The 27,098-nt window shown below is 35.0% G+C and overlaps 1 protein-coding gene across 1 annotated transcript in view; it reads left to right on the forward strand.

The window, feature by feature from the left end:
- LOC121316844 (collagen alpha-1(XXI) chain-like) overlaps nt 1-26,905 on the forward strand; it is an 83,325-nt gene extending 56,420 nt beyond the window's left edge. The window contains exons 18-30 of the mRNA XM_041252114.1: nt 8,560-8,604; nt 9,080-9,133; nt 10,223-10,276; nt 11,360-11,413; nt 12,274-12,345; nt 14,320-14,355; nt 18,148-18,192; nt 18,533-18,565; nt 19,040-19,186; nt 22,121-22,175; nt 22,997-23,188; nt 23,481-23,558; nt 24,083-26,905. Coding sequence (XP_041108048.1) covers nt 8,560-8,604; nt 9,080-9,133; nt 10,223-10,276; nt 11,360-11,413; nt 12,274-12,345; nt 14,320-14,355; nt 18,148-18,192; nt 18,533-18,565; nt 19,040-19,186; nt 22,121-22,175; nt 22,997-23,188; nt 23,481-23,558; nt 24,083-24,270 — 1,053 coding nt within the window. The 3' untranslated portion in view covers nt 24,271-26,905. The remainder of the gene's footprint in view (nt 1-8,559; nt 8,605-9,079; nt 9,134-10,222; nt 10,277-11,359; nt 11,414-12,273; nt 12,346-14,319; nt 14,356-18,147; nt 18,193-18,532; nt 18,566-19,039; nt 19,187-22,120; nt 22,176-22,996; nt 23,189-23,480; nt 23,559-24,082) is intronic.
- Nucleotides 26,906-27,098: the final 193 nt, after the last annotated feature.

The following is a 27,098-nucleotide window of genomic DNA, read 5'->3' on the forward strand; positions in this document are numbered from 1 at the left end:
AAGATTTAGAACTTATAACTGGCAAAGATAAATGAGTGGTATAGTGAACAGAAAGAAGTAGTCACAGATATAATAGGATTGAGCTATGGCTTCTGCAGGCTCTGACCTTGATGCAACTATGACACTGGCCAAAAAGAAAAGGAAAACAAATTTCCACAAAAACAGGTTAGATAGGCTGAAAAAAGCTGCAGTTGTATTTTTTGAAAGTGGATAATAGAACAAAAAACATAAGGGGCCCTTGAAGCAAGTGCAAAGGCAAACAATATTTTCTGAGAGGAATAAAACATTTCTTAGTTGCAAGAAGTTAAATTATAGTTCTAGGTAACTTTGTGCTAGTTATACATGTTAAAGTAAAGCCTGTATAATCCAGATGGGAACTGCGGTTGTTATTTTTATTTTAAATGTATATATTCTGCAAACACCAGCTATAGAGGGCAGGTTTCCAGGTCATACCTTAGTGCAAAAAAGAAAAATGCTCATTGCAATGGTACTAGTTGAATGAATTCTAAAAAATAATAAAAAAGCTTGGCATGAACACTGTTTTACAGCTAGAAGTAACATTCACAGGAAAACAGATGTTACACTGCCATAAATTACTAAAGAGTATCTCAGCAGTTAATTTGGATCATTAAGTGAAGTTGTCTTATATAGGCGTTCCATTGTTAGCTTCTTTACAGCTGCCACAGCTTTAAGACCACCTGGTGCTTATTATCCCCCCCCCCCCCCCCCCCCCCCCCCCCCCCCCCCCCCCCCTTAAAAGAGTTACACAGTTTCATGAATTTGTTCATGGAACACAACCTGAAGTATTTTAAACACCTTGCGCTGTTTCTCATTAACATTACTTGTTCTGATTTTTATTCATGCCCTCACTGGGTTACCGCATTGTTTTCTTGTTTTTTAGAGCACCCCTCTTAATTATTTACTGTTATCTTGTTGTTCCACAGCATTGGACAACTCTTAGCATTTATTGATAAGCTAACACCAAGGAAAAGAGTTTATCATTGCTAAGGTTTATCACTTGTTGTATATTCTGTACAGTATGGAATGTGAAATTGGTAATTCAATTTATTGATTTAACCACAGTGCAAATAAACAACTGTTGCAGCCAAAATTTCAGGATTCAGATTTCACAAAGTATAGCAATTCTTAGGCAGGAATGTCTCACATTAGATGCTGATTATTGAATTGGTCAAATCGAATTGAAGCAGCTTTTTGAATAATTAATGATTCCTTGTCTTTTACATACTAAAAAGATACACTGTTAGAGATGACTGTTTTCATAATGATCTGGTATTTGAATCTGCCTCTGTTATAATTAACTCAATGAATAGACCCCTTTGTTTTAGCTTTTGCTAGTGAAGAAGACATTAAATCCAGAGAGTACTCTACCAGTTATTCCCCTGGCGACATTTATTTATTTCTTAGCAGACACCCTTATTCAGGGTGACTTATAGTTGTTGCAAAGTATCACATTACAGAATACAAGCAGTTACAGTATAGAATACAATAAAATCAGTAGTATACTGATCACATCACTATACTGTACTTGAACGCAGGTAATTTTGGAGAAGCAAAAAATGGTTTAAAAAGCGTGTGTTAAATTTGAAGGAATACGGTACATTTGAGAGTGATTCTGACTAAGAACAGATATTATAACCAAATATTTGGTTATAAGAGTAAATTCCATTAAGAGCAAGTAATAAGTACAATAAATGGATAAGAACGATTTCAAGTGAGAGCTATTACAAAAAAAAAGTGAATACGATTACCTTTAAGAGTAAAATCAAATACAAGATACAGAAAGTATAATTATGATTGAGAGCAGTAGTTGAATACAGCAAAGTGCAAGTACAAGATGATGAGTACTGATACAGTTGGGTGACATATAGTCCAGTATAGTTGAGAGTTGTGAAATTGACTGATGTGTCTGAACAGGTGTGTCTTGAGGAGGCGCCGGTAGGTGGTCAGGGACAGAGCACTCCTGATATCCGTGGGTAGGTCGTTCCAGCACTGAGGGGCAAGGGTGGAGAAGGAGTGGGATCTGGAGGCGGGGGAGCGGAGGGGGGGGGTACAGCTAATCTGCTGTTGGCAGAGGAGCGGAGGGGGCGAGAGGGAGTGTCAAGACAGCGATAGGTAAGTACAAGAGTTTTGAATTGGATGCGAGCGGCGATAGGAAGCCAGTGGAGGGAGCAGAGCAGAGGATGGAAGTGAATAGACAAGATGAGCAGCAGTTTTTGATAAGCTGGAGCGGACGGATAGCGGAAACGGAGGCTAGCCAGGAGGGAGTTGCAGTAGTCAAGGCAGGACAGTACCCGGGACTTAACTAGGAGCTCCACGTAGTAGTCGATGAGGAAGGGATGAATTCTGCACATGTTGCTGAGGAAGAAGCAACAGGAGTGTGCTAGAGATGTGCTGAGAGTAGGAGAGGGACGGGTTGAGGGTGACACTGATGTTCTTGGTGGATGAGGAGGGAGAGAGGGTGGTGGATTCAAGAGAAATAGAAAGATCAACATAGGGATGACATGAGAAGCCATGGGAGGAGATGAGGGGACCCAAGGAGCGAGTGTAATGTGAAAACAGGATTGCAGACCAGACTAGCCAGAGTGCCTTTATTTAGTATGCACCAACACCATCTAGTACAGAGCAGTGTATCGCCAGCAAAGCAAATGGAAATTTGGCAGATCACTTGGTGACATTGGCATTGACTTCTATTAAGACACAGTTTGTGATCCAGCCTAATAAAAACAGCACAGTATTTCACAATAAGAACCACTCAAAATAAAGATACTAAGCTTTTGGGTTTATGCAGAATGTAATTATGTTACATGTGAATCGGGCCAGGAAGATCTAGAACTATTAGTATCATGTGTGATGTATTTTATATATATATATATATATATATATATATATATATATATATATATATATATATATATATATATATATATATATATATATGCATGCACATGTAACATACTATGGAATATAATCTTGTAGAGGATTTCCTAACAAAGTTAAATCACCCCCTCTGCAAAGCCAACAGACAATTAAATATTCCAGTATTCCATAGCATCTTTGTTGTCTTTTCCAGTTGGTGGAACTTGGCTTATATTCCAAACTGTGGTGTATTTCAGAACTCGGCTTTCCTGAGTGGTTTAAAAATTGCACTGCAGATCTGTTTTAGATTATGTTCTGGTCAAAGAGATGTATTAAAACACAATTTAAACTAAAACAGGCCGTTTCAACATAATACCCCTCTAATGTGCAGGAATTATAAAGCTTTTGCATATAGAGTTTGAAGTTTAAATTGTAAACGTTTTAATCCAGTTTAGGATTTGATAAATAGTGTATGTTTCAAATGGCCTACATGAAATATACACAGCCTGGTCACTTGTTATTTGTCTACCCAGTTAGATGCATCAATACCCTAGTGTCAGGCATGTTCTCCTGGTTACCCTGTGTCCCTCTACATGGCCATACAAATGTAGTGGTTTACTAAATCATTGCTGTAGATCAAATTGACCCAACAATGCCGATCTTGTATTATGATGATGATGGCTTCTTCCAAGATGATAACACGCCTATCCAGAGTTGTGCTTGAATGGTATGAAGAGCAAGATACAGACTTCATGCATCTTTTTCCACGGCCACCACTATCCTTGTATCTCAATCCAATTGAGCATATTTGGGATGAACTTGAAGAAAGCATTCACCACCTGAATCCTCTGCCTATATCTATGCACCAGTTGATTAACATTTTAGTCTGAATGGATTAACATTCATCGAGGCAACTTCCAGCACCTTGTGGAGTCTATTCCATTCTATTCCAGCTATCAATGTTGTGGTTTTGAATATATAAGCAAGATATTTCAGTTTTTTATTTTTCTTAAAAATATTTCCCAACATAAAACCAATGTCACCTTACAATAACTGATTTTGAGTTTAAGTGTTTTAAAATACAATATCGAACAGAACGAAATTTCAATGTACCATTTGTAATTCAGTAATATGAGAGAATTGGTCAGGGATCTGAATACTTTTGCAAGGCACTATATATATATATATCTGTGTATATTTCTCTAATTTAAGAAGCGTATAAACAAATGAAAAACGCAAATTAACTGTTAAATAATTTTGAATGTTAAATTGACTAACATATAAACAACAACAACCAAATTAATTATTGTTGACGGTATAATTAATACAACTGCAATTGTTAATTTTTTTGAAAACATTTAATAATTCCCTGCGTTTCGGGACCAAAGCTATATATTTATATATATCTTATAACTGAAACTTTTTAATATTATGATTATATAGATATATATATATATATATTATATATATATAGATATATTATATATAGTATTATATATCTATATATTAATATACTGCTTTGGTCCCTGTAGGAAATTATGAAATGTTTTTTCTTTGTTATTGGTTTGTTTTGGTCAATCACTAGTGGAGTACATAAAGGCTGCATAACACTGTATAACAACTTGCATAATCCTTCCTAATGATATTATGTAATAGATCTCAGTAAATATAGTGGAAATGTTAATGGGGATAAGTTACATAAATGCACTTGAAATTCAGAATTTTCAATTACAGGACATTTGGTTTGTAACAAATGTTATGACATTGTTATTCAAACTTATACGAATGCTGTCTGTTTTCAAAGTGATTATGATTAATTGTGTATACAGTGAATTCTACATAGTCTTTTAATTTAAATAAACACATATCATACAATATTTTTCTTACAAAGGACATTTGACTAAAAAGTCATTTATTGTATGGCATGCAAAAAGAAAAAAAAAAAATAGAGATAATAAAAGCCAGAACATTACTATTTTACTTTTAAGTTCTTGACGATGAACACCACATGGTCTTTGGCTAATTATGAAATTGCTGACTGGAGATCTTGGCAGTAGAGCTATCATAGTGAGCACTGTTTAAAACAAGGCCCTAATTTGTCTTAAATTAATACCAAGTATGAACAAAGACATCTTACTGTTGAATATGTTTTCTTCAAAGTGCACTGTTAGACAGTGAGTGGGCCAATTTAATGTTTCTGTAAGAGCATTTGGATAGGAAATCTTTATTTGATGAGCAAAGAAATCATGGTAATCATTACCATAAGGGTACAGGGTCTGTTTAAGTATTATCTTTGAAAGTTACTTACCCATGTTTTTTACCATTAAAAAATGTTTTACCCTATGACTCATTGTGGTAGTGAGTTATATCTTTTGCCAGTCTTCACAACAGATAAAATGTTATTTCCATTTTAGTTACTTTGCACTTTGAAGACTGTATTCTTTTCCTTGCCCTCTTCAACTTGATTAGCAATGCTCTATTGGATTCAGAACTGGATATACTGGCCAAGAACCATAATGTTTCCACTCCATATTTAAAGGGGAAGTCACATTCAAATTGCATTTATCTCCCCTGGATTGTGCTCCTCTGATGATTTATGCACTTTTTCAGTTTGACCCTTACGTCCTGACTCGCTGGCATGTGTAGGAACCTTGTGCTTCCCTTTCACATAATCCTACTGGAAAATGCTGTTACAATGCGGTTGAGAGTTACCTCTAAATAGGTGCATAACACAATCTGTATCCTAAACCAGGACCGGTCACTGTCCAAATTCGAGAGAGGTGTTAAACTAGACAAAACGCCTGCATATGAGTTGAAAACAGCAGATCACCCCATAGTTTAAAATGACCAATTGGAAAGCATTGGATCTTTTGACTAGTTGCAGTGAAAACAATCTGTTTTGGGTCTTGAGGCCAACAGATTTTATGAGAAGATGCCTTGGTACGATGAAACAAGATGTGATCGCAGTTCAAGCGTCCACACAAGATTTTAGGAACAAAAGAATAATCTTGCTACTGACTTTTCAATGGAGTCGTTCAGGTTTCTATCTCACTGTAACGCCATTTTGCATGTAAGGTGAGATCCCCGCTGCTCCACATGTCGGAGACCTGCAGCACAGCAGTCAGAACATTTGGATAGCTATAGCAATTTTATTTGCAATTGCAAACACATATGTTGTACATTTATATCCCTAATGAGACTTCCGCTTGTTAAACATTTATTATTATTATTATTATTATTATTATTATTATTTTGATTTATTATTATTATTATTTTATTAACAGATGCATTTTATCCAAGGTTGACTTACCGAGATCACACTGGTGTGTCTTTTTTAGGGTGTGTGAACTATGCATCAGCTGCAGAGTCACTTACAACGTCTCACCAGAGTCACACAGTGAGTCATTGAGTGAGCTGGGATTTGAACCAAGGGCCTCCTGGTTACAAGCCCCTTTTCTTTAACTAATGGACCACAGCCTCCTAGACAAGTGCAACACTATTTGCGACTTTAAGAAATGCTTTGCGGCAGCAGTTTGTCTTTAAATGAATATGTAATTATGGGGGTTCCTGCATAAATTCTCAAAAAGGGGGTAGTGATAGTGCAAATATTATAATGAGATGTACAAAAGCTGCAGGCAATTGCGACACTTACAATTGCATCAGTTTGTTAAGAACTTTTGAAAGCATGTTTTAAACAGATGCAATTGTTGATGGCAGTTCCCAGTTCACTTTTTCTTGTAAGTTGCAGTTGTGCTCAATGCATTTTTTAGGTGAACAGCCAAATAACTGTTTTTCCCTAAAAGCAGGGTGTGCTTATAATCCTTGAAAACAAATTTCTATGACACTTCTGGTTTCCACAACGTATTGGGAGCAATAGACTACACACATATGCTGCTATCCCCTCCATCTCATTCTGAACATCTGTATAGGAATAGGAAACACACCTATTCTATTACTGTGCAGGTGGTTTGTAAGTGTGCACAATTTAGCACTGCACCACTGACTAACTTTTAAAAAATGGGCAGTATACATTTGGCTTAGGCTACTAATGATAATACAAATTAGTGGTATAATGCAAAATGTGTTGCTCGTCCTTTTGAAATTCATATTAACGAGAATTGATTGTCCTCCTGCATCATAACTTGCCAATGTGGCACCATAGTCTATTTTGTGTTAGTTGTCTATGCTGCCATGTTAATAAAAATAATAATACCCCCCCCCCCCCCAAAATCATTTAGTTTCAATTTAAATAATATTTTCTCTGTGTACAATGTGTACAATGCAGCAGCATGATTTATTTTGTGTTAGGCTGAAGTAAAAAGAAAGTGCACTTATCTGGTTTTTCGAAGGGCTATGTAGCATTATGAAAAGATTTTTTTTATAGAAACACATTTTTTTATTTGGGGGTGAAGGTGGGGCTCCACTATAAAGTCTGAGGGGACTAAACTGCCTTTCATGTGTAGAAAGAGAGAGAGAGAGAGAGAGAGAGAGATAAAGAGAGAGAGAGAACAGAATGCATTGTACAGATAACGTTTATATTTTACAAAAAACGTATTATTTTGATTCTTGCACCCTTACATGTACAGTCGGCACCACCTAATCGGGATACTGATAATCGAGATTGCTGCTTAAATGGGATACAACTCTGGGAGACGATTCTTCCCAATGCTATTTATGTCATTCAATTGGGACGTCACGTCTTTTAATTGGGATACAGTATTTTCAAATGATGAACGGAAATCGCCTTTCAGAAAAAGACGGGTCACGTAGCACAGTGCAGTGGGTATGTGATTACACTGACTTGCCCAAACCATGTTGAATGCTTGAAGAGTCTCCTGTGGTTTCTCAGGCTGCTGTTGCAAATAAAGTTAGCGTGTCAACATCGTGTGTCATTTAGGAATTTAAAAAAAAAAAAAAAAAAAAAAAAAAACACTGACTCGTTTTAAATGATGTATTTAACATTTAATCATATTGTGATGTCATTTCAATCTTTTTCTTTTCATTAAGAATCAAATGACTAAGGTCATCTCAACTGCCTCTCGTTTAATTGGGACAGCTGCTTATTCAGGATACTTTTCCTTTGCCTGAGGTGTCCCGATAAAGTGGCGCCGACTGTACAGACGTTATCCTTCGGGCATCCTCTGCTGCAGCAAACCACAACTCAGCTCCTGCTATGTACTTGAATAATATCGCCTGACTCCCGCAATAGAGATCTCGATATAGCAGGGATGACACAAGCAGTGGCAATGTTCAAGAGTTGTTGTTCAATTGATACAGTTTGTATTGCTGAATGTTAACATGTTGCCACATATTTATCACAAATGACTCACTAGATTCACAAGCAGTACTCTTAAATGTTCCGTTTTCCAGTAAAGTGTTATTCTCAGTGAAATTATTAGGGGGTGTTCTGGAGAGAATATATTAAAGACATATTTAATTGTCCATAAACTACAATGCAGTATGTGCAATACAGGATAAAATAATTCCAGATGCTTTAAATGGTGTTCGTCATAAAAATGGGAATGAAAACAAACCATCTCAGTTTACATACAATCTGAACATTGCTGGACTTTCCACACTACTATATCCAAGGCCTATAAAAAGCAGTCACTTTCTTGGCAGGAAGGAACCACTTCCATAGTTTATATTTTTTATGGATTAAAATGTGTCCCTTTTTTACAGGGGATCCCTGGAAGTCCAGGAAATGAGGGCCCAATGGGGGTTAAGGTGAGTATAATATTGTGTTTTATTAAGGACTTATTACTTAAACGTCATCTTTAATTTGTAAGTTAGCTATTGAAATATTGATAACTTTCTATTTTGTTGAATTGTAGGTGTCTGTAATAATAAGGGTGTTAAAATATATTTTTATTTTTCTAATAACAAATCTTAATTTTTGTGTATTTTGTTCAATTAACACACACACATATATATATATTCTAGTACTTACAAAAAAATAGGTTGTGCATTTTTTTTTTTACGAAAAGCCTGCTCTATTTTTGTTATTTACTTGATATAGTTTAGAATGTAAGCAACTTAATTATAACACAATAGACCGTTTATTTTTAGTAAAGGCAATTTACTATAGTCGAATGCTGAAATGTTCAGTACATATATTTATTAATGTGCAAAAATGTGTATTTTTATGAAAAGCCTTACATTTGTGAACACCATATTAACTAAGAACTGTTTCAAAATACAGGGTGATACAGGGTTACAAGGTGAAAGGGGGCCAAAGGGTTCCACTGGAATTTCTGTGAGTTTGAGTTTCTTATTTTTAATACTTTCTATATTTAGTTGTCGATATGTCCCATTTTTAATATTGTAGTGAGTCGGAGGGTGCACTCGGGGCAGCATTGTCTACTGGACTTTCCAGGAGACGGCACTGCCAGCCCTCTACATAGTTGCTGCAAGGGACTGTGGGAGTTGGGAAAATTATTGCTGTAGTTTGCTCTTGGTCACCCTATATGTGTTCCCTAGTGTCTGTCTGCTTGTCGTGTGAGAGTTTGGTGGCTGTTTTTGTGTGTGTGTGTGTGTGTGTGTGTGTGTGTGTGTGTGTGTGTGTGTGTGGTCTCCATGACAGCGTGAAACTCCCTCAGCCCACACTGTTGAAGCCTACTCTCTCTCCTTGCGTTGCTGTTTCCTGTTAGCAACATTGTTTTCAAGGGGCAGGGCCTTCATCAGAGGCTCTGGCCTGATTGTAAGGCTGGGGATTGCTGCCTAATAAAAAAGCTAGTTTCCATGATCTACATGCCTTGGCTGTGGTTCATAGATCTGGGAGGTGGCGTCCTTTGCAAGATTGCCGAATATGTTTTATTCTTACTATACTAGGCCTAGAAAAAAAGGTTAGGCAAGAGATAGGAAATAAAATAATTCAAAATGTTACTCTGAATCATTTAAGCAGCAACATAACAGAAAAAACAGCTCTTACTTACGTATACTTAATTGATAAATACAGTGTGTATCATGGTTACAAATATTTGAAAAGTCAATCATATGACATGGTGACAGACTGCTGTCACAATACTGTCAATGTACCATTTGGTTAACCAGATTGTAGCAAGTTGTGTCAGCGTGTGATACCAAGTTTTGGAATTACAAAATAAGTAAATGGAAGAAAGTTTCCTCATGTCATCTAACATAAAATAAACACTCAATGTATGACTACAATGTGAGCTATTATAAATCTTATTCCTCAAGATAATTCCACTAATATAATGTATCTCTTCGAGAAGTTATTGCTTTGCCATTGATGTGACTTACAAAGTCTGTCTCTCATTTATGAAATGTTTTAAAATATGATTGCTCTTATTGTCACTGAATAATACATGTTATATTTATTTAGGGAGAGATGGGGTTACCTGGCTTGCCTGGTTCATCTGGAATTCCTGGAGTTAAGGTAAAGAGCTATACTATTTATAGTCTGTCATTTTATCTCTCTTTTTTTTTTTTCAAAATGATTACTGATTATTGAGTATTAGTTATTTGATCATTCAACAAATAACTGATTGTGCCAGTCTGCCATTAGAGTAATATTGATCATTTCTGGAAAGGTAACAATTAATGAGCAAATGTGTTAATAAAGGTTTGGGTATCTTGATACACTGTAATTGAACTATAGTCTTAAGTGCTTACTATCCAAGCTAAACCAAAACATAGCCTCAATACGCTGTGCTTATTCAGTCAGTATTTAGCCTTCTGACTGCTATGTTTGTAAACAACCACCTTTTGGAACTAGTGTACCAATACATGTGTTGGGTTACACTTATTAAGGCACATTATACACAAGTTAAATGGTGGACATGCATGTTTTCATAAGCTCACAGATTACCACATGGGAGGTCACAGAAGCAGTCAAGCAGTAATAAAATAGATTGCTTTTATACTGTTAGCACTATATAGGGAATACATGTAAACCTGACTGAAGCACCATTAACTAGGGGTGTGCTGAGTACTAATAATAAATAGGTATCTGTAATGAGTATGTTTGTTTTTTGTGTGTGTGTCATATAGTGCTTTTTTTTAAATACAAGTAATGCACCTCTGCACACCACTAGTATCAATCTTTTTAAATGAGTGCAAATGTTGGAGTTACAGAACAGCATGTTCATTGGTCTACTGTGAATTACCACAGTTATGGCCACATAATTACTATGGAATGGAATCTTAAGGTTTTTGGATGTTACCAATCAAAAGTACCCAATTGTAATCCAACTGAGTATGCCTAGAAAATACACTCCAGAGATGAAGCCAAGCAAGAAACAACTGTTTTAGGTTAATAGTAATAACTTGGAACAGTGTTATTAATTATACAGCTGGAAATGATTCAGAATATGCATGAAATTGGGCTGATATATACTTAAAGATGCTGGAAAGACCATATTGTAATAACCAGATGCATTGTTCATTTTGGCCATAGTTGTACATCATATTCCATTTTGTAGTATGCAGATATACTTGTTTTTGCTTTGTAATTCTACAGGGCATTAAAGGTGGAACTGGATTGCCAGGCATGCCTGGACTTCAGGGGATAGAGGTAGGCTGTTGCTGTTTTAATACTCTAGCAACATGATGATGAATATAATCTTATAAAGGAACATTGGTGGTTTATATTCTACAGCCAAAGCCATGTTTTTTTTTTTTTTGTTAACTGGAGTTAACCAAAAACTATAATAAAATGTAAATTATACACAAAGTTCAGTACCACACTGCATGCGAAACTCAGCAATATGGTGCATGTGTTTAGTGTAAGTTTGTTTTGTGGTAACTTGTAAAATTTAACTTTTTAAAAAAAAAATCAGTATGGCAAGCCAGTTATTTAATGAAGAATGCAGGTACATAGAAGCTGTCTAGGATCACTGACACAGCTGCCAACATAGATTAGTAAATAAGTTCGGGTGCATGAAAAAACTTCATGCTGACTTTACATTCAGCTCCCAGAACACGTACACATGTCTGATTAGATGAGGATCAGTTTTCATAGCGTGCCATATAATACACAGGCTGTAGATGAAGACAGAGCTAGCTGGGCAATGAGAAACACTAAAAAGAGAAGAACAAATGACCTCACGAATAGTATCAAACACTATTATATTAAAACATCTCCAGACATAGCATACATTTGTATACCTGTTGTTCTAATTACTGTGCTTCCTAGAATATGAACTGTAATGGAGTACATGCATGTTTTTGTCAATCATCACTAAATGATAAAGTGTTGCATTAAACAGCACACACTTTTCGGGACCATTCAGTTATTTACTAAATCAGTTATTTTTCTACATATAATACGTTTCAGTATTGTTCCAGATAAATGATACACATTTTATTCCCTAGTCATTGTATATCGGTACGCTTTACATTAAATTCCATTTGCAACATGTTGTTATTATCTAGGGAAGGCCAGGTGAACCAGGAATGGCAGGTCAACAAGGGCACCCGGGTTTGCCTGGGATTAAAGGACACAAGGTATTTAGGCGCTTATAATACAATATCCTTGTCTTTAAAATGTTACACTGTTAAGATTTAATAAACTGTTTCCATTTACATGAAGATCAAACAACAATACATGATGGAAGAGAAATCCATGCATAAAATATGTTCAGCTGTTTACAGTGTTTTCAAAATGTACATGCATGTGCAGTCTATAGTTCAAAACTGAGTTGATAAATAACACTATGTAGCAATAGGTGGTACTGTGGTTTTGCAACAAGTGACCCAGCGACCAAGCTAAGTTTTCTAGATATTACTGTTAACTGTGGTATTCTTAAATTCCTGAAATATAGCTCTGATTGAGATATTCACTTTTGAATAATATAATGCAAAACAACTGATGAACAAGAACCGTTCTATACACAGTAACCCTTTTACAAACTACAAGTATGCATGGCACTGTGTCCATGAATTCACGATTGTGAAGCTGATTAAGTACAAAACATCTGAACATGTAATGATTAATGCCTGCAACCAAAAGTAGGGGACAATTACTGGTGGTGTATCAAAATCCTTCCACTTAAGTTCATGTAGTCACATTAGTTTAGCTGTAAAACATGTTTAAAGGAGAAAACTAGTTAAACATATAAAAAACTAAAACAATTTTCTTTCTTTCCAAAACACATTTGTATCGTTTATGTGGAGAAAAAACAACAATTACCGGCTGTTAAAATGTGAAACTGCAAGAACCGCTTCATAATAAGCCTGTACTTGTTTGTTTTTTATAGCATCGCAAAAATGTATAATGCTAAACATTGTTATATACATACATGCATGCATTCACTTCATGTACTTATCGATTTAAAATCAACCACTGCTTTAATCTGTATTTACTTATACTGTAGCTGTTAGCGAAGCATGCCACAGTTAGATTTCAGTACTGTATAAGAAAAAACCTTATACAGTAGTCCAACATATCAAATAACATACAAAGTGTGTCTACAGTATGTTGTTGCAAAATCACATACTAATATAGTTATAAACTAAAATCAGTCTTTGAAAAACAACAAAGAAATAAGCAAATACTGCCTGACAAAATGAAGAAATGTGTCCAGTATCATTCACTGCTAGGAAATGCATATGACTCAAATGTAATAAAAAAAAAAAAATACTTTGAAATAATACTGTTATCTACAAACCGTTTGTAATTCAAAGACAACTAGATAGAAACAATTAAAGATAAGGTAATTTTTACAATAAAACACAGGGAACTAAAGATCAATTGAGGAACTACATCTATTTTCAATTCACAAATAAATGGATTTTGTATGCTTTTTAAGTTGTTAAAGATTTTAATTTTTTATATATATATATATATATATATATATATATATATATATATATATATAATATATATATATATAATATTATATATATATATATATATATATAATATATATAATCCTGGACAAATATTAACTAAATTGATAATGACAGCTGGTGGACACAATTTGTCCCAGATCTCTAGAATCAAGGCTATACTTCTCAGCCAGTCTTTCAGATTACTTGTCCAAATTTGCAAATGACCATAAACTACAAAAGATAAAAAGCTGCTAAGTTAATTAGAGTGGCAGATACTCCCTTACAAAAACAAACAGGTTCCTACATTCCCTACATAAAATCAGTGTCTCACTTTATCATGTGCATGCATAAAGCACTGAAATCTATCATGTGGTCAGCCTTTCTTTCTGACCAGTATGCATGAGAACAACTTTCAGGGTGTAGCAGAAAAAAAGGTCCACTTTTTAGATAATTAAATGAACCCCAGTGTGTTTTAAAATAAAGAGCTGCTTTCTGCTATTACCGTATGTGCTCCCGGGCACACATATTCATTTACTGTAATATAATGTCATAAGTTTTAGATTATATCAGTTCTAAAACAGTATTATATGTAATGTTAATAACAATATATGATAATAAATAACACTTATTCTAATTATTACTTTTCAGGGTGACAAGGGCAATCAAGGTGAAACAGGAATCCAGGTATTGTTTAATAAAGGAAAATAAACAAATGAAGGTTATTCAATTGGAAGTTCAGAGAACAAATGACAAAAGACTTTCAACAGCTGTTTACAATGTTCACAATGACCTTTACCATTTTGTCAGGCACTTTATTCATTTTTTAGGAAGTGCGTGTTAAAGTGGCACGACCCCAAAGGGCGTTTCCTGGCCATTTTGGTTTTATAAACAGCGTGGTTTACCATTCACATCATCATATGATTGGGCAACAAGTGGCCCCATGCAAAGCTTGATTCTAGGGCCCCTATTATCTATTCTTGCCTGTAATGCTATGCTATGATATCATGACTTTTAATACACAGCAATCGCAAAAAAAACTCTAGTCCGGTCAAACATTCCTGCGACATTGTAGAAAGTAAATAGTTATTTTTTTTTTTATTTTTTTTTTTTTATTAATTTCATGTTCCAACGAGAAAAGCTTCTCTCCCCTGACGCTACTGTGTCAGGCACAGTCAAAAGCAGACACAAGTCAGTACTACTGAGTTTAGGATATGGGTCCAGCAAATTTCTCTTGTAGATGTAGTCCAGCATCACAAGACACAAGGACAATAAAATGGCTGGAAACACTTTTTATTTTTATTTGTTTCCAGGTTCATTCAAACACGTAGCCCTATGTGTGTGAGACACATATACATTTATTCCCAGCATGTGCAATGCAAACTTTATTTGTAGCACATCCTGACATAAACTTACATACAGCTTTAAACCCCAACACGTTGTGTTTTTTCTGTTTTACAGCTTGTGGCATACAGAAAAAAAGGAACGGTAAAATAGCAAAATTCCCAACTACGCAGTCAATTTTAATAAATGTGGAAAAATGTGCATAGCAATTTTGCTGCAGAGTTTGTCTGCCTCCCCTAAAACATTCACTAACAACTATATCTCCCAGAATATAATCTTTTCAGTTACTAGGAAACTGTGCACAATAAAAACCCACCCAACAAAACATTATCCAATCTCTGGCTAGCATGGTTGTCTTTGCAGCCAATTACAGTAAGAATAAGAAATTTGAAGCTAAACACCCCAGTCCAAATCCAACTGGAGCCATAGTTAGAGGCAACCGCTAAAAAAGGGTGCTTGTAATATTAAACAAACTGTTTTATAACTTATTAATGCATTTCCTATCTATATGGCTTTATACTGAAATTTTAACATGTTCACTGAGTTTAAGAATTTAATGGTAAAATATAAGTTCTGTTTCTGTGCTTATCTTCACATATATGATCTGTTTCTGTTTTGAAGAAGAATAGCTGTTGTCTCTGATTTTATTTTAATACTATGTTTTTGTAAAGTAGTTCAAAGTAACATTGCAGTTAAAATCAAGGCTCTTTTAATTCCTACCCCATTGACATTCAAGATTGTACAATATTTATCGAGATTACTCATAACCAAGGTAATGTTGCATTTTACCCCCTGAAAATACATTTTACTCTCTTAGTGTTAAAATTAGAGGGTAAGTTACCCCCAGACCTAAACTGACTTCACAACAGCACACAAACTGGCAGTTAATGAAAATGACAACCAGATTTCAAAACGTTACTGATAAAAACATGTTTGTTGAAAATCAGGAAAATGTTGCTACAAGAAAAAGATGTTAAGTGATATACATTTAGTAAAACTGTTGGTAAAAGCGTAACTGGAAGAGAATGGAGAAAACAGGAAAATTCATCAAATACCAGTATAGCAACTCGACAACATTACGATGTACTGGGAAGCAAAGACAGGTATTAACACGACACAAATAAGAGAGTTCAATTTATTACGGTAACCAAACAGACTTGACAGAAACAAAACAAAGTTAGTGGCAAAAAATAAGGGAAGGGAAATGGCCATATGTGCTACTTTTTCAAGCTATTGCAAATGGCTATAACTAATTATAACAAATAAAGTACACTAAGGTGTGCAAAAAGACTGTAATTGTATCCACATTCAGTCTTGTCATTTATCTTACTAAGATTGTATTCCTTATATTATTATTATTATTGTTGTTATTGATGTTTAATTTTTTTAAACTGCCTGTTCTGTCACGTGTAACCAAAAAAAAAAAAAAAAAGTTTATACCCCATGCTTAGGGGATGAGTATGATTAGTTGCAGTGTTTGAGAGAGTAAACTTATTAGAATAGGAACCAGCATAAAGATTTGTGAGCTAGTTTTTCCTCTAGTTTAAGTCTGTATTTCAGAGTTTTTTTGTAGCTTTTATTGTTGTTGTGGACTATTGTGTCACTGTAGTTGCTGTTCTGTCTCTATGTTAACGCTCTGTGTTTATTCATTTTTAGAAAGGGCAACTCAGGAAAGAACAGAAATGCACCACTCCGATTGGCTGAAACACTTTACAGCATGTTGATGCAGAGTTGTTATTGTAATGAGATGGGATGTTGGTGTGGTTCAGTTATGCATAGCATGTGAAAGATTTCTGGGGGCACGCCTGATATCTACTGTATATCTGCCACCTGTTTCAGAATTTCATAAAAGCCCACACAGACTACTGAAGATATCTCAACAACCTCCTTGTTCATCTTCCTCCAGAGCCAACCTGTACGATGTAGTTTTTTGCAATAGGTTTTATTTTAAAAGACAACAAGTGATAGAGAAATAACAGTGGTAAAAAAACAAAAAAACACAACAACCAAAAAACCTGTTGCTGAGGGTTCAGATAGGAGATAGGAGTTGAACAACGACATAGTAGGCAGAATGCTGTACGATAAACGAAATATTTCAAAGTAGACTTCTATAGTGAGTATGAGATCAAAAATGGTGCGTGCTAAATATACAATACATATACACAGCACATCATTGAACTGAATCTACCTAACTAATGGGCTACCTATGTTTTTTCAAGAGACTGTGCTATTATTTTGCTTTGCTATGTGATTAACAGTACATTTATTTTATATTTATTTTGCTATACCGTATGGCCCAAATGTATTTTAATTTTAACTTTTCATTAAACTCTACAATTTTAGCATAAATACGCCTCAGGCCAGGCATATCAGTCCCTTTTTTTCCAGTTTCTACTTTTGTAATGTACTATTGAAAAAAAGTGGGCATGATGTACAAAAATATTAATATTTAAAAATATCAAGTCATTTGGAAGCGATATATTACACTCTGACATGACATAAGCGGAAAAATCACATTAAAACCATTCTAAGGTAATGCTAATGCCACTGGCAAAATAAACAGACTCACAGGTGGCTGAATATTTTCCATGAAGCCAGCATGTAAGTGTTTGCACCACAGAAAACATTTTGGAAGGGTTGCTTTCCTACACAGCTCCCAGGTGAAGAGGGATTCTGGCTGTATGTACAAGATGTTGTTGCAACTGTTTTTCCCTTTCATCAATCGGTAATAACCTGCACAAAATTTATGGAAAAGGGTTGTTGTTTGGTTTAATTACATCTGAGGATTTCCATGGTATTCAAACATATAATTCAGTATACAGTACTACCCTAGCTGGCACCTCCTATGCCATTTCAATTTCAAATTTATTTAATTATATAGTGTCTAAATATCTTTTTATATCACTCAACTCAGCTTCCAGCTCCTCTGCAATGCTTTTCTTCCATTGTATTAGTAGCATTGACACTTATCAACATTAATATAAGTGATCACCAACCAAGCCAGCCCCACTTCCTCTCTGGCTATATACATGTAAAGAACATGGGGGTGGCAGAGTTCAAAGGTCATATTGGTTTGAAGTGGCTATAAGATCAAACAAAAGCTTTCAGTATTCAGTATGTGTTTAATATTTGTAGGGCATTGTGGGAGGAAAGGGAGAGCCAGGAAGACCAGGAAATCAGGTAACTGACACAGGATAAAAACACAAAATATGAAGTATAATAATAATAACTATTTCTATACACATATTGATTCGTAAAAATTGTAGATTGAATGTTGCTTATTTTAGGTTTTTTTTTTTGTGGGGGAAATCCTAATATTCTTTGAATGTCAAAATTCAGATATCTACGTAACATTGATTTGCACAAAATAATATTACATTGATTCTTAAAAATATGTGAATGGCTGTGCAAGATGTAATAATACAAATATTGTATAATGCAGTGGCTCTCTCATTTATTTTGTCAAAGATTCAAAATTATTCTACTACTAAATAACATTTTTGGCTGTGCCATTTTCCAGGGTGTAGCGGGACCATCAGGATTAAAAGGAGTGGTGAGTGTTTTTTTTCCATTAGGATCTAATATGTGGTTCATAGCAGCATATCTGTTTTCATTACTGTAAATAGTTATATTCCTTGTCATTTCACAAATTTAATGTTTAAAGTGTATAGTTCATTTGTGATAACTAGGAATGACATTTTTTTTTAAACAAAAATTCTTAAACAAAAAAATTATAATTGGTGTTTTTCCGTGATTAAAATATACTTATATTGGACATGCATGTTTAAGCGTGTAAGTGTAAAGCTAATTGTCGGACAAGATAGAAAATCTGTTTATTTTTTTACATTATTTCGCATCAAACAGATTCCTAGCATTCCTGCCTACAACCATATAATAAAACAGTATGAAGTAGGGTGTTTTTTTTTTTTTTTTTTTTGGTTTTGTTAAGTGTACCACGGGAAACGCACAAATATAGATGTTCTTTTTACTTACTTGAGACATTGCATTCTATTTCTATTTCTAATAGAAAGGTGAACATGGAGAACCTGGCATAAGAGGTCAAGATGGCCATAGAGGAGAACATGGTCAGCCTGGCATGGTAGGACCTCGAGGTCCAAGAGGATTAAATGGAGCTACGGGGCCTTCTGGATCACCAGGAATAGAAGGGAGACCTGTAAGTATGTTCCTTCTTTCTGTGTAATTCATATAATTACACTGAATTATTGTTTTTTTTTAGGTATAGATTCAATCAAAAGCCTTGTCACATAATCAATTCCATTTTCCAGAACTGGAGAGATATACAGTGTAACAGGATGGATGAGGTGGTGTAAATGATTACAATGTCCACAACTGTAATTGCTGAACATCAGCTGCTGGCAATATTTATTTTGTTAGAAGGTGAAGGTAACAGAAATAAAACAACTCAAATCTTCACTACCAACTAGTGGTAGACTTTAAACTGTCTGTGTGAAATTTAGTACCGCCAGTCTGACACCATTACCTCCACCAGAGTACCCTTACCTACAATGGTAGTTGTGTAAGGCTCTGGTGTACCATACCCTTGATTATACAGTTCACACAGACCACTATTTACACTATATACATTCAACAGGGTATACCTGACATGCACTTGGTTGGTTTGCTCTTGAGTGGGGGGGTTTTGCAGTCTCTTTGCAACTACTCAGTTGCTTTGTTTAAACCGTAGGCGTTAGTAAGTAATTCTTTGCTTCACTTACTTCACTTCCAATGAAACCATCATTCAATTCTGGCTCACTTGGTCTGGTTACCTCTGTGCTGAGCACATGGCCAGTCAGCTTCTCCAACAGACTTTGGTTTAACTGGACTTAGAGGCTAGACTCCACTCTCAAAGGTCCAGGCTTTTCTTTATGTAGTTAACCTCTCCAAAAACTTGTAATATGAATATTCTATATCCATTACATGGCAATTGCACTATAGCACATATTATACTGTTGAAAAGGAAAGTTGCAAAAACTGTGGTTTTAATGTTTGATTTATTTATTTATTTTTAATGTAGTCATTCCAACCGAGTTAGGAATATTGAATGCAGTTCACTACTTTTATGCGGAGTGAAAAGGCTGGAGTGCTTTTTTTTCCCCCTGAACATTGAAAACAAGCAGTAGAATTAGGGCACAGATTAGAAAGATGTGCATTTATGTGAATACTATTACTGGCTAAAAAAAGAAATCTGTAATTTTGAGAAGACAAATGTGCCTTCATAATGTATAACAGTTATTGAGCTAGTATTTGTTTCACATGAAAAGCTGTTTCAGTTAATGGTGGCTTTGAAGGCAATGCTTGGTGTTGCATCACTGGGAGCTAATATAAATTATAAACACATGTACTACAAGACAACGGATAAGGGTGGGGCAAATGCAGACTATATACATATCTTATTATATATATATAATGTGGTTAAAGCTGATTGTTGTGTTTCATAGTAATACATATTGTAGTAGTATAATATGTCATTGTGTAGAAATGGGCTTATGCAAGAACTGCTTTAACCGAATTTTGGGAGTTTGGCGGACCACCTGGAGTTTACTCACTGGTCCGCGGATCCCAGGTTGAGAACCGCTGCACTAGGTGGAAGTGATGGAAAAAAAAAAAAAAAAAAAAAAAAAAAAATTAAAACTAATCTAAAGACAGCTATAGGTTACTTGTGTAGAAATGGATTGTATTCAATATTAATTCTAATACCTGTATAGTTAATCAAAAAGGCTCTTTGTTCACAGGGAACAAAGTTTAAACTCAATAAGAATTACCATATTACTTTGAATTACCGCAGCCCTTGAATAAGCAGCGCACTCAGATATCAGATTTGTAATAGCTGCTGCCCTCGAATAAATGCTACTCTCAATAATGAAACATGTCATTTTTGTCAATGTTATTTCTTACTCTTAAACAAAGTAAATAGCAGCTGCCATGTTGACACACCAACTTTCTTTGCAACAGCTGCCTTAGAAACCACATGAGACTCCTTCTTCTTCAAGAGTTCAACATGGTTTACGCAAGTCACAGCGTAATCATGTACTCATTATACACGACTTGTCTTGCTCTGAAAAGCGATCTCCATTCATCATTTGAAAATAAAGTATCCCAATTAAATGAAATTACATTCTTATTAAACAACATAAATACCACTGGGAAGAACCATCTCCCTGAGTTTTATCCCATTTAAGCAGCATTATCAGTATCCCGATTAGGCAGCCCCGACTGTATTTAAGAATTAGCAAGAAAAGTAATACATTTTAGTTGTAATGCAGGAGCTGTATGAATGTTATTTGTTTAAGTGCATGTCTGTTTTGGTTGTATGCACAATATTTTGGCTAATAAGAGACTGCAGAATCCTGATCCAGACAGGAAGTTCAGAGAGTGGGTGTGAGGTATTTTGGGCTGTCAATGGGGAGCAGAAGCTAGTGTAGGTCTCTCTGCGGTGTTGCTGTTTAGGGGATAACCTAGGATCAACTCATCTTCCTCAGCAAAGCCCTGCCTGGATCAGAAGTCCATGAGTTTTTAATTGTCTTGCTGGTTGAAGAGAACGAAATGCACCGTATATCAAAGAGTTCAGCACTGCGACTCTTAGAAACTGTTGTAAGAAAAGAAAGGGAATATAAACCTCCCATTCCTGCTCCGAATACCCACTCTGAGTGCAGAGAGCTGCAGGCTTTTATGCAGGTGACCATCTCCCAATTAGCAACAAATTAATCACCTAATTAATTCAGGAGATGGCCACCTTCTGCACAAGGTTTTTTAAATTACATTTGCTGTCATTTAAATAAATAATAAATCATAATAAACAAATACAAAATAACACAGGGGTGAAGGGGGAGACCCTGTTCTAAAACATTATCAAACAAATAATGCACAGGGCTCCTCGCCCTGTCACACTTACTAAAAATATATAAATTGTATAGCTATCACTAGTCAAACACATACATGTAATGTAGTCATACATATACTGACTCTCAATAGTGACCATAAAAACAAATCTTGCTTGCTAATATTCTTTTTCTTCTGTATTTATTTCTTCCTTTGTAGTTCTTGAGTGTATGGTAAGGTAAATCTAAATTATACTTTATATTAACAGGGAAGAGAGCTTTCAGAAGAATTCATTCGACAGATTTGCTTGGATGTCCTAAGAAGTAAGCTCAATTTTATGGTTTGGGAAACATTTACAGTACACCTGAGTGTCAACTACTGCTAAGACAGTCTCTCATAATCCCTCTGTATATTTCTTAAACATGGAAAATTATTATAATGCAATAGTAAAACTTTTATTATAATATGAACTATAATATGATAGCCTGTTTAATGTTTCCTAAACATAACTAGTCCGATAATATTTGTGCTATATAAAGGAAAACGTACAACTTATTCAGGATTTCACAATTGTCTGTAATACCTTGTGTGCAATGGGGTTCTGGTGTAACTAACCAGTCAAGTCAGCAACTACTGTGCAGGGCTACAATTAAATAATGACTGTACTTCATAAGAGGTTAAATGAGTTGTGTAAAATATCTGATCTTGATATAATTGCTCAGAAAACCATTAGGGAAGCAGGATTCTTTAGAAATATTGCTATGCCATAAATTGGCCATTAATCAACAACAAACCCAATTAAAGGTGTAAAGTATCAAACCACACTTGTCTGTCCCTTGAGAGTTAATTTACTTAGTAAAACATTGTAACAGAACAATAATCTCCACTTCATTTTGATTTCTGACCTCATTATGGGCAACTATGAAAAGGTCTATTCTATCCTTATTGGTTCTAGTGTCTCCCAGATAGTTGTAACTCATGAGTTAAAGCTATGCAAATAGCGCTCTATTGTATATGTTAACACACACTCTCACACACACACACACACACACACACACATATATATATATATATATATATATATATATATATATATATATATATATATAATCTTTCTTTCTTCTTGTTGTCTATTAAACTGTAGCTCAATTGCCCTCCTTCTTACATAATGGAAGGACTAGAAGCTGTGATGTTTGTCAAACACTAAAAGGTTCGCCTGGGTCACCTGGGCCTATCGGGCCCCAGGGCTCCAGAGGATTTTCTGGCCTACCTGGTTCAAATGGTTTACCGGGGCGTAGGGGTTCACCTGGCCTTCCTGGTATCCCTGGAATTAAAGGTAACCATGATGCACTAATGGTAAACTTGATTAGTATGTATTATAAGTTGACACAGTGTGTATGGCATTTCTTATTATTATCTTTGATGTCATCTGATGCAGTTTCAAGGACTTGCTTAAAGTGTTCGATATGGTTTCTGTTATAATAAGAGACACCCTACACAATGTATACATTTTATATAATTTAACTTTATGTTTATAAATCTGAAAAACAGATTGCAATCAGGAACTACTTTTTTGTTGTTATTTTAGAATAGTGTCATATCTGATATTATTAACCTTGTTTTTACAGGATATGCTGGTGAAATTGGGCCAAAGGGAAACCAAGGAATAGGAAAACCTGGTGATCCGGGCAATCCAGGTCTACCAGGTAAATAATTAACTCTTATCAAAACCAAGTGATGTTCAGCACATGGACATGATCGAATAATACTGTGATATGTTAAGATTGATCACACTGAGTAAACATAAATACAAGCAAATTATGATAACTCAACAATACAATATAAAAACAATAAAGAGAACACAACAAATTTACAACAAGATAAGTCAAAGAACCAAAGTAGACCAACAAACAATGACTTGCTTTCATAATTAAATTTTTATAGTACAATAGATAAGAACTATTATATCGAAATCACACAAATCATCAAGTTACATAGAAATCTATAAAGAGGTGTATGGACTTGCTGACCAGTTTAAACAGGTTTAGGTATTAGTCTGAATGGTTTTGTTACGATATAGTGAAGCTATTTTCACCTGTGGTTCCAATGTAATATATATCCAAAAGCACATGACTGTTTCCTCCTTCTGAATAAAAAAAAATGCCTGTTGATAAACATGTAAACCAACACATAGTTGGAAGTAATTGGTCAATGTTTGTTATACTCCTAGGTCCAGTAGGACCGCCGGGAATTAGCAAAGAAGGCTATCCAGGAAAACCTGGTCCCAGAGGACACAACGGGGACCAAGGGAAGCCTGGAATACCAGGGGCCCCTGGGGAACCTGGAATTTGTGACCCATCTTTGTGTTATAGGGTTATGGTGGGAAGGGACCCCTTCAGGAAAGGGCCAAATTACTGATCTTTTGGTACTCAACCAGCTAGGCTGGATATGGTGCTTAACTAATGAAAAAACATCTTTCAAGTCTCAGGAAGATCACTTTTTAACAGTTTTTCCTGTAATGGGGGCAGGAGTACCTCTGTTTCACTTGCATGGATGAAAAGGCATACAAAGGCAAACAGAAAATATGCTTGAAATCAACGATCAATATAAATTCACACAATGGGTTCTGTTTATGATCCAAACAACAGTTGCTTATGATCTCTCTACTGCCATTCTCAATACCCATTGTATTTTTTTATATTTAGTGTGTGATAACAAGAAGCAAATAAATCACTCCTTGGGGAAAACACCAACGGGTTGCAGTATTAAGATTAGATTAAATGTTTAGATCTAAATAATAGTTGCCATGGTCAAGCGTCCAACACTTTAATACTGCACTTGTATCCAAAAGTGAGCAGTTAAAGTTGGCAACTTCAAGATCACAAACATATCAAAATGTGTTATTCAGTACACAAAGCATATACATGTACACCCATGTATGTTGATCTTAGACAGCTATGCTTTGCCTTTTATACTCAGTGTTGCTTTTTTTATACTTAGATTATGATAAATGGCATGATTACATATGCATAGCTAAGCCACTGTTTAAATGTATTCAGTGATGCTTTTATAAGATTAACACCTGCATTATTCTGTTTTTTAAGAGACCCAGACAGAACTGAGCATCATCTGGGAACTGGTTATACAGTAACTTGTGCTTGTGCTTTACCAGAGGCTATTGTCAAGATTGCTGTCTCCCATGTTAAACACTAAAGGCAGTCCATTATGTGCAGCATTGCAGATTCACTAGCACTATTTTCATGAAGTTGACAAGCCCATTTAATTACATTTGCTGTTTTATTGGTATAAAATGGTTATTTGTATTGCTCCCAAATTATTTGTATTGCTCCCTTTTGATCATGGTGAACAAGAAGAAAAAAAATGAAATGGCCCCCTTCTCTATTGTTAACATCAACAGTTATCATGCTCATGTTTTGGCACTTGGGAAAGCAAGAAAAAGTGTTGTAGACCTATTCTCTTCTGTAAGGTGTTGTGATACAGCTCATCCCAGAGTGTTCATTTTCAGCCAAGGAATAAGCCCATATTTATACTGATAATGCATTGCTTTATGTTGCTTTTTAGTCATGTATTATCTTGTAGCTTCAGCTCATTTTCTGGTAAATATGGAGACAGAAGAATCAGCAAATAGTTCAAAGCTCATACAGCGAGATGTCTTATTGTAAGTTACTGGCACTTTTCATGATTTACTTTTCCTCTGTTTTGTTAAATAGTATTTACATTAAAGCAGCACCTTAATGTATGGTTACCTTCATTTAAATGCTTAATAAAAATTGCACCACAAACACAAAGTGGAATACTAAGTATAAGAATATACAGAATTGTGGCTACTGGTGAATGTTATTATTATTATTTTTTTTTAAACAACACAATTTATGTTGTGTTTCTATGGGAATGCATTAGGCTTTTTGATAAACCCTCACCCTAACCCTAGCCAAAAATCAAGCTCATTCAATGGATCTCAAGATGTTGTACAATAATGTGGTTCTCTTAGGCAGTGATACAGCTAATAAAGTGGACTCACAGACCATTACAAACCATCGGGGGATTGACACGGCTACCTGTCGCATTCCTCTGTTCTCATGCAGAAAATGAAATTGCTTGAGAAAGAAGAGTGTGATCAACCAGATCTTGGACATTTGTAATAATATTATATTACAGTATATGGTTCAATAATAAACAATGCATTGTTGTTTAACTTCATCCATAGCTTTGATAAATAATCACATTGAACTTTGCTGATAAACTTGTTTTGTTATGTATACATTGGATAGAGTTTTGGATATTGTATTTACGTGTCTACCAGAAATGCAAAACCTCAAAAGTTGCGAAGGGTAAAACTAAATATATTCAGCACAAACAAACGTTTTAATTGACATTTAACTTTGCAGGAGTGAAAAAAAAACCCATATAGCTGCAGTTTGGTCAGAATTGCATGCATGATCTAAGAAACTAAAACAAGTTGTGTGGGAAAGAAAAAAAAAAATGACCAACAAATGATGGGAAAGTCCTAGGTGCCAAAAAACTACAGCTGTCGCCCATGATATTGCCGCAAGGACTAATACAATAATAGTGTAATTCAAATGAAAGAGCACTGTAACCATTTTTAAAATAATTTACTGTAATCTCTACTACTTTTTGTGTAAGTTGGTTTCTGGTTTTACATGTAAAGTATCTCAATTTGCTGTATTCTTAATGTATTTGTTTGCCAGTAAATGCATTGAAGTCCTACCATTTACTGTAATGCTACTGCTTTATGAATATTTTCTATTAACACCTTTCACTATCAGTGGTGTATAATTGTATTTTGTATTGTATTACGGTAAGAAGAACATCTAAAACATTTTTTTTTTTATCCATACAAAAGCCAATAATAATATTGTGTGTTATTAGATAGAAATCTACTAATTGTTTCATTGCTGCATAGTTTCATTTTTCTTGGACTAATGGTAGCGTAGATTAAAGTAACTCTTTCTGAAGTAAGCTTACTGTATCATGCTGAAATGACCACCCATTAAAGAACAGATTTCTTCTATGCTTGAAATGTGGCTTTGGTAATTTGGGTATTACCACCTCATCGACTGATCATTATTTATAAACTGGAATGATTTAGATGTTTGCCAGTGTCATTTCCTGTAGCAAATTCTAGTCTTTAAATCTAGTTTGCATTTTATACTACAACTTTTGTAATGACCTATGCTGTCCTGAACATTAATAAATACATTTTT

This window comes from Polyodon spathula, chromosome 6, assembly GCF_017654505.1.
Source record: "Polyodon spathula isolate WHYD16114869_AA chromosome 6, ASM1765450v1, whole genome shotgun sequence".
NCBI lineage: Eukaryota > Metazoa > Chordata > Actinopteri > Acipenseriformes > Polyodontidae > Polyodon > Polyodon spathula.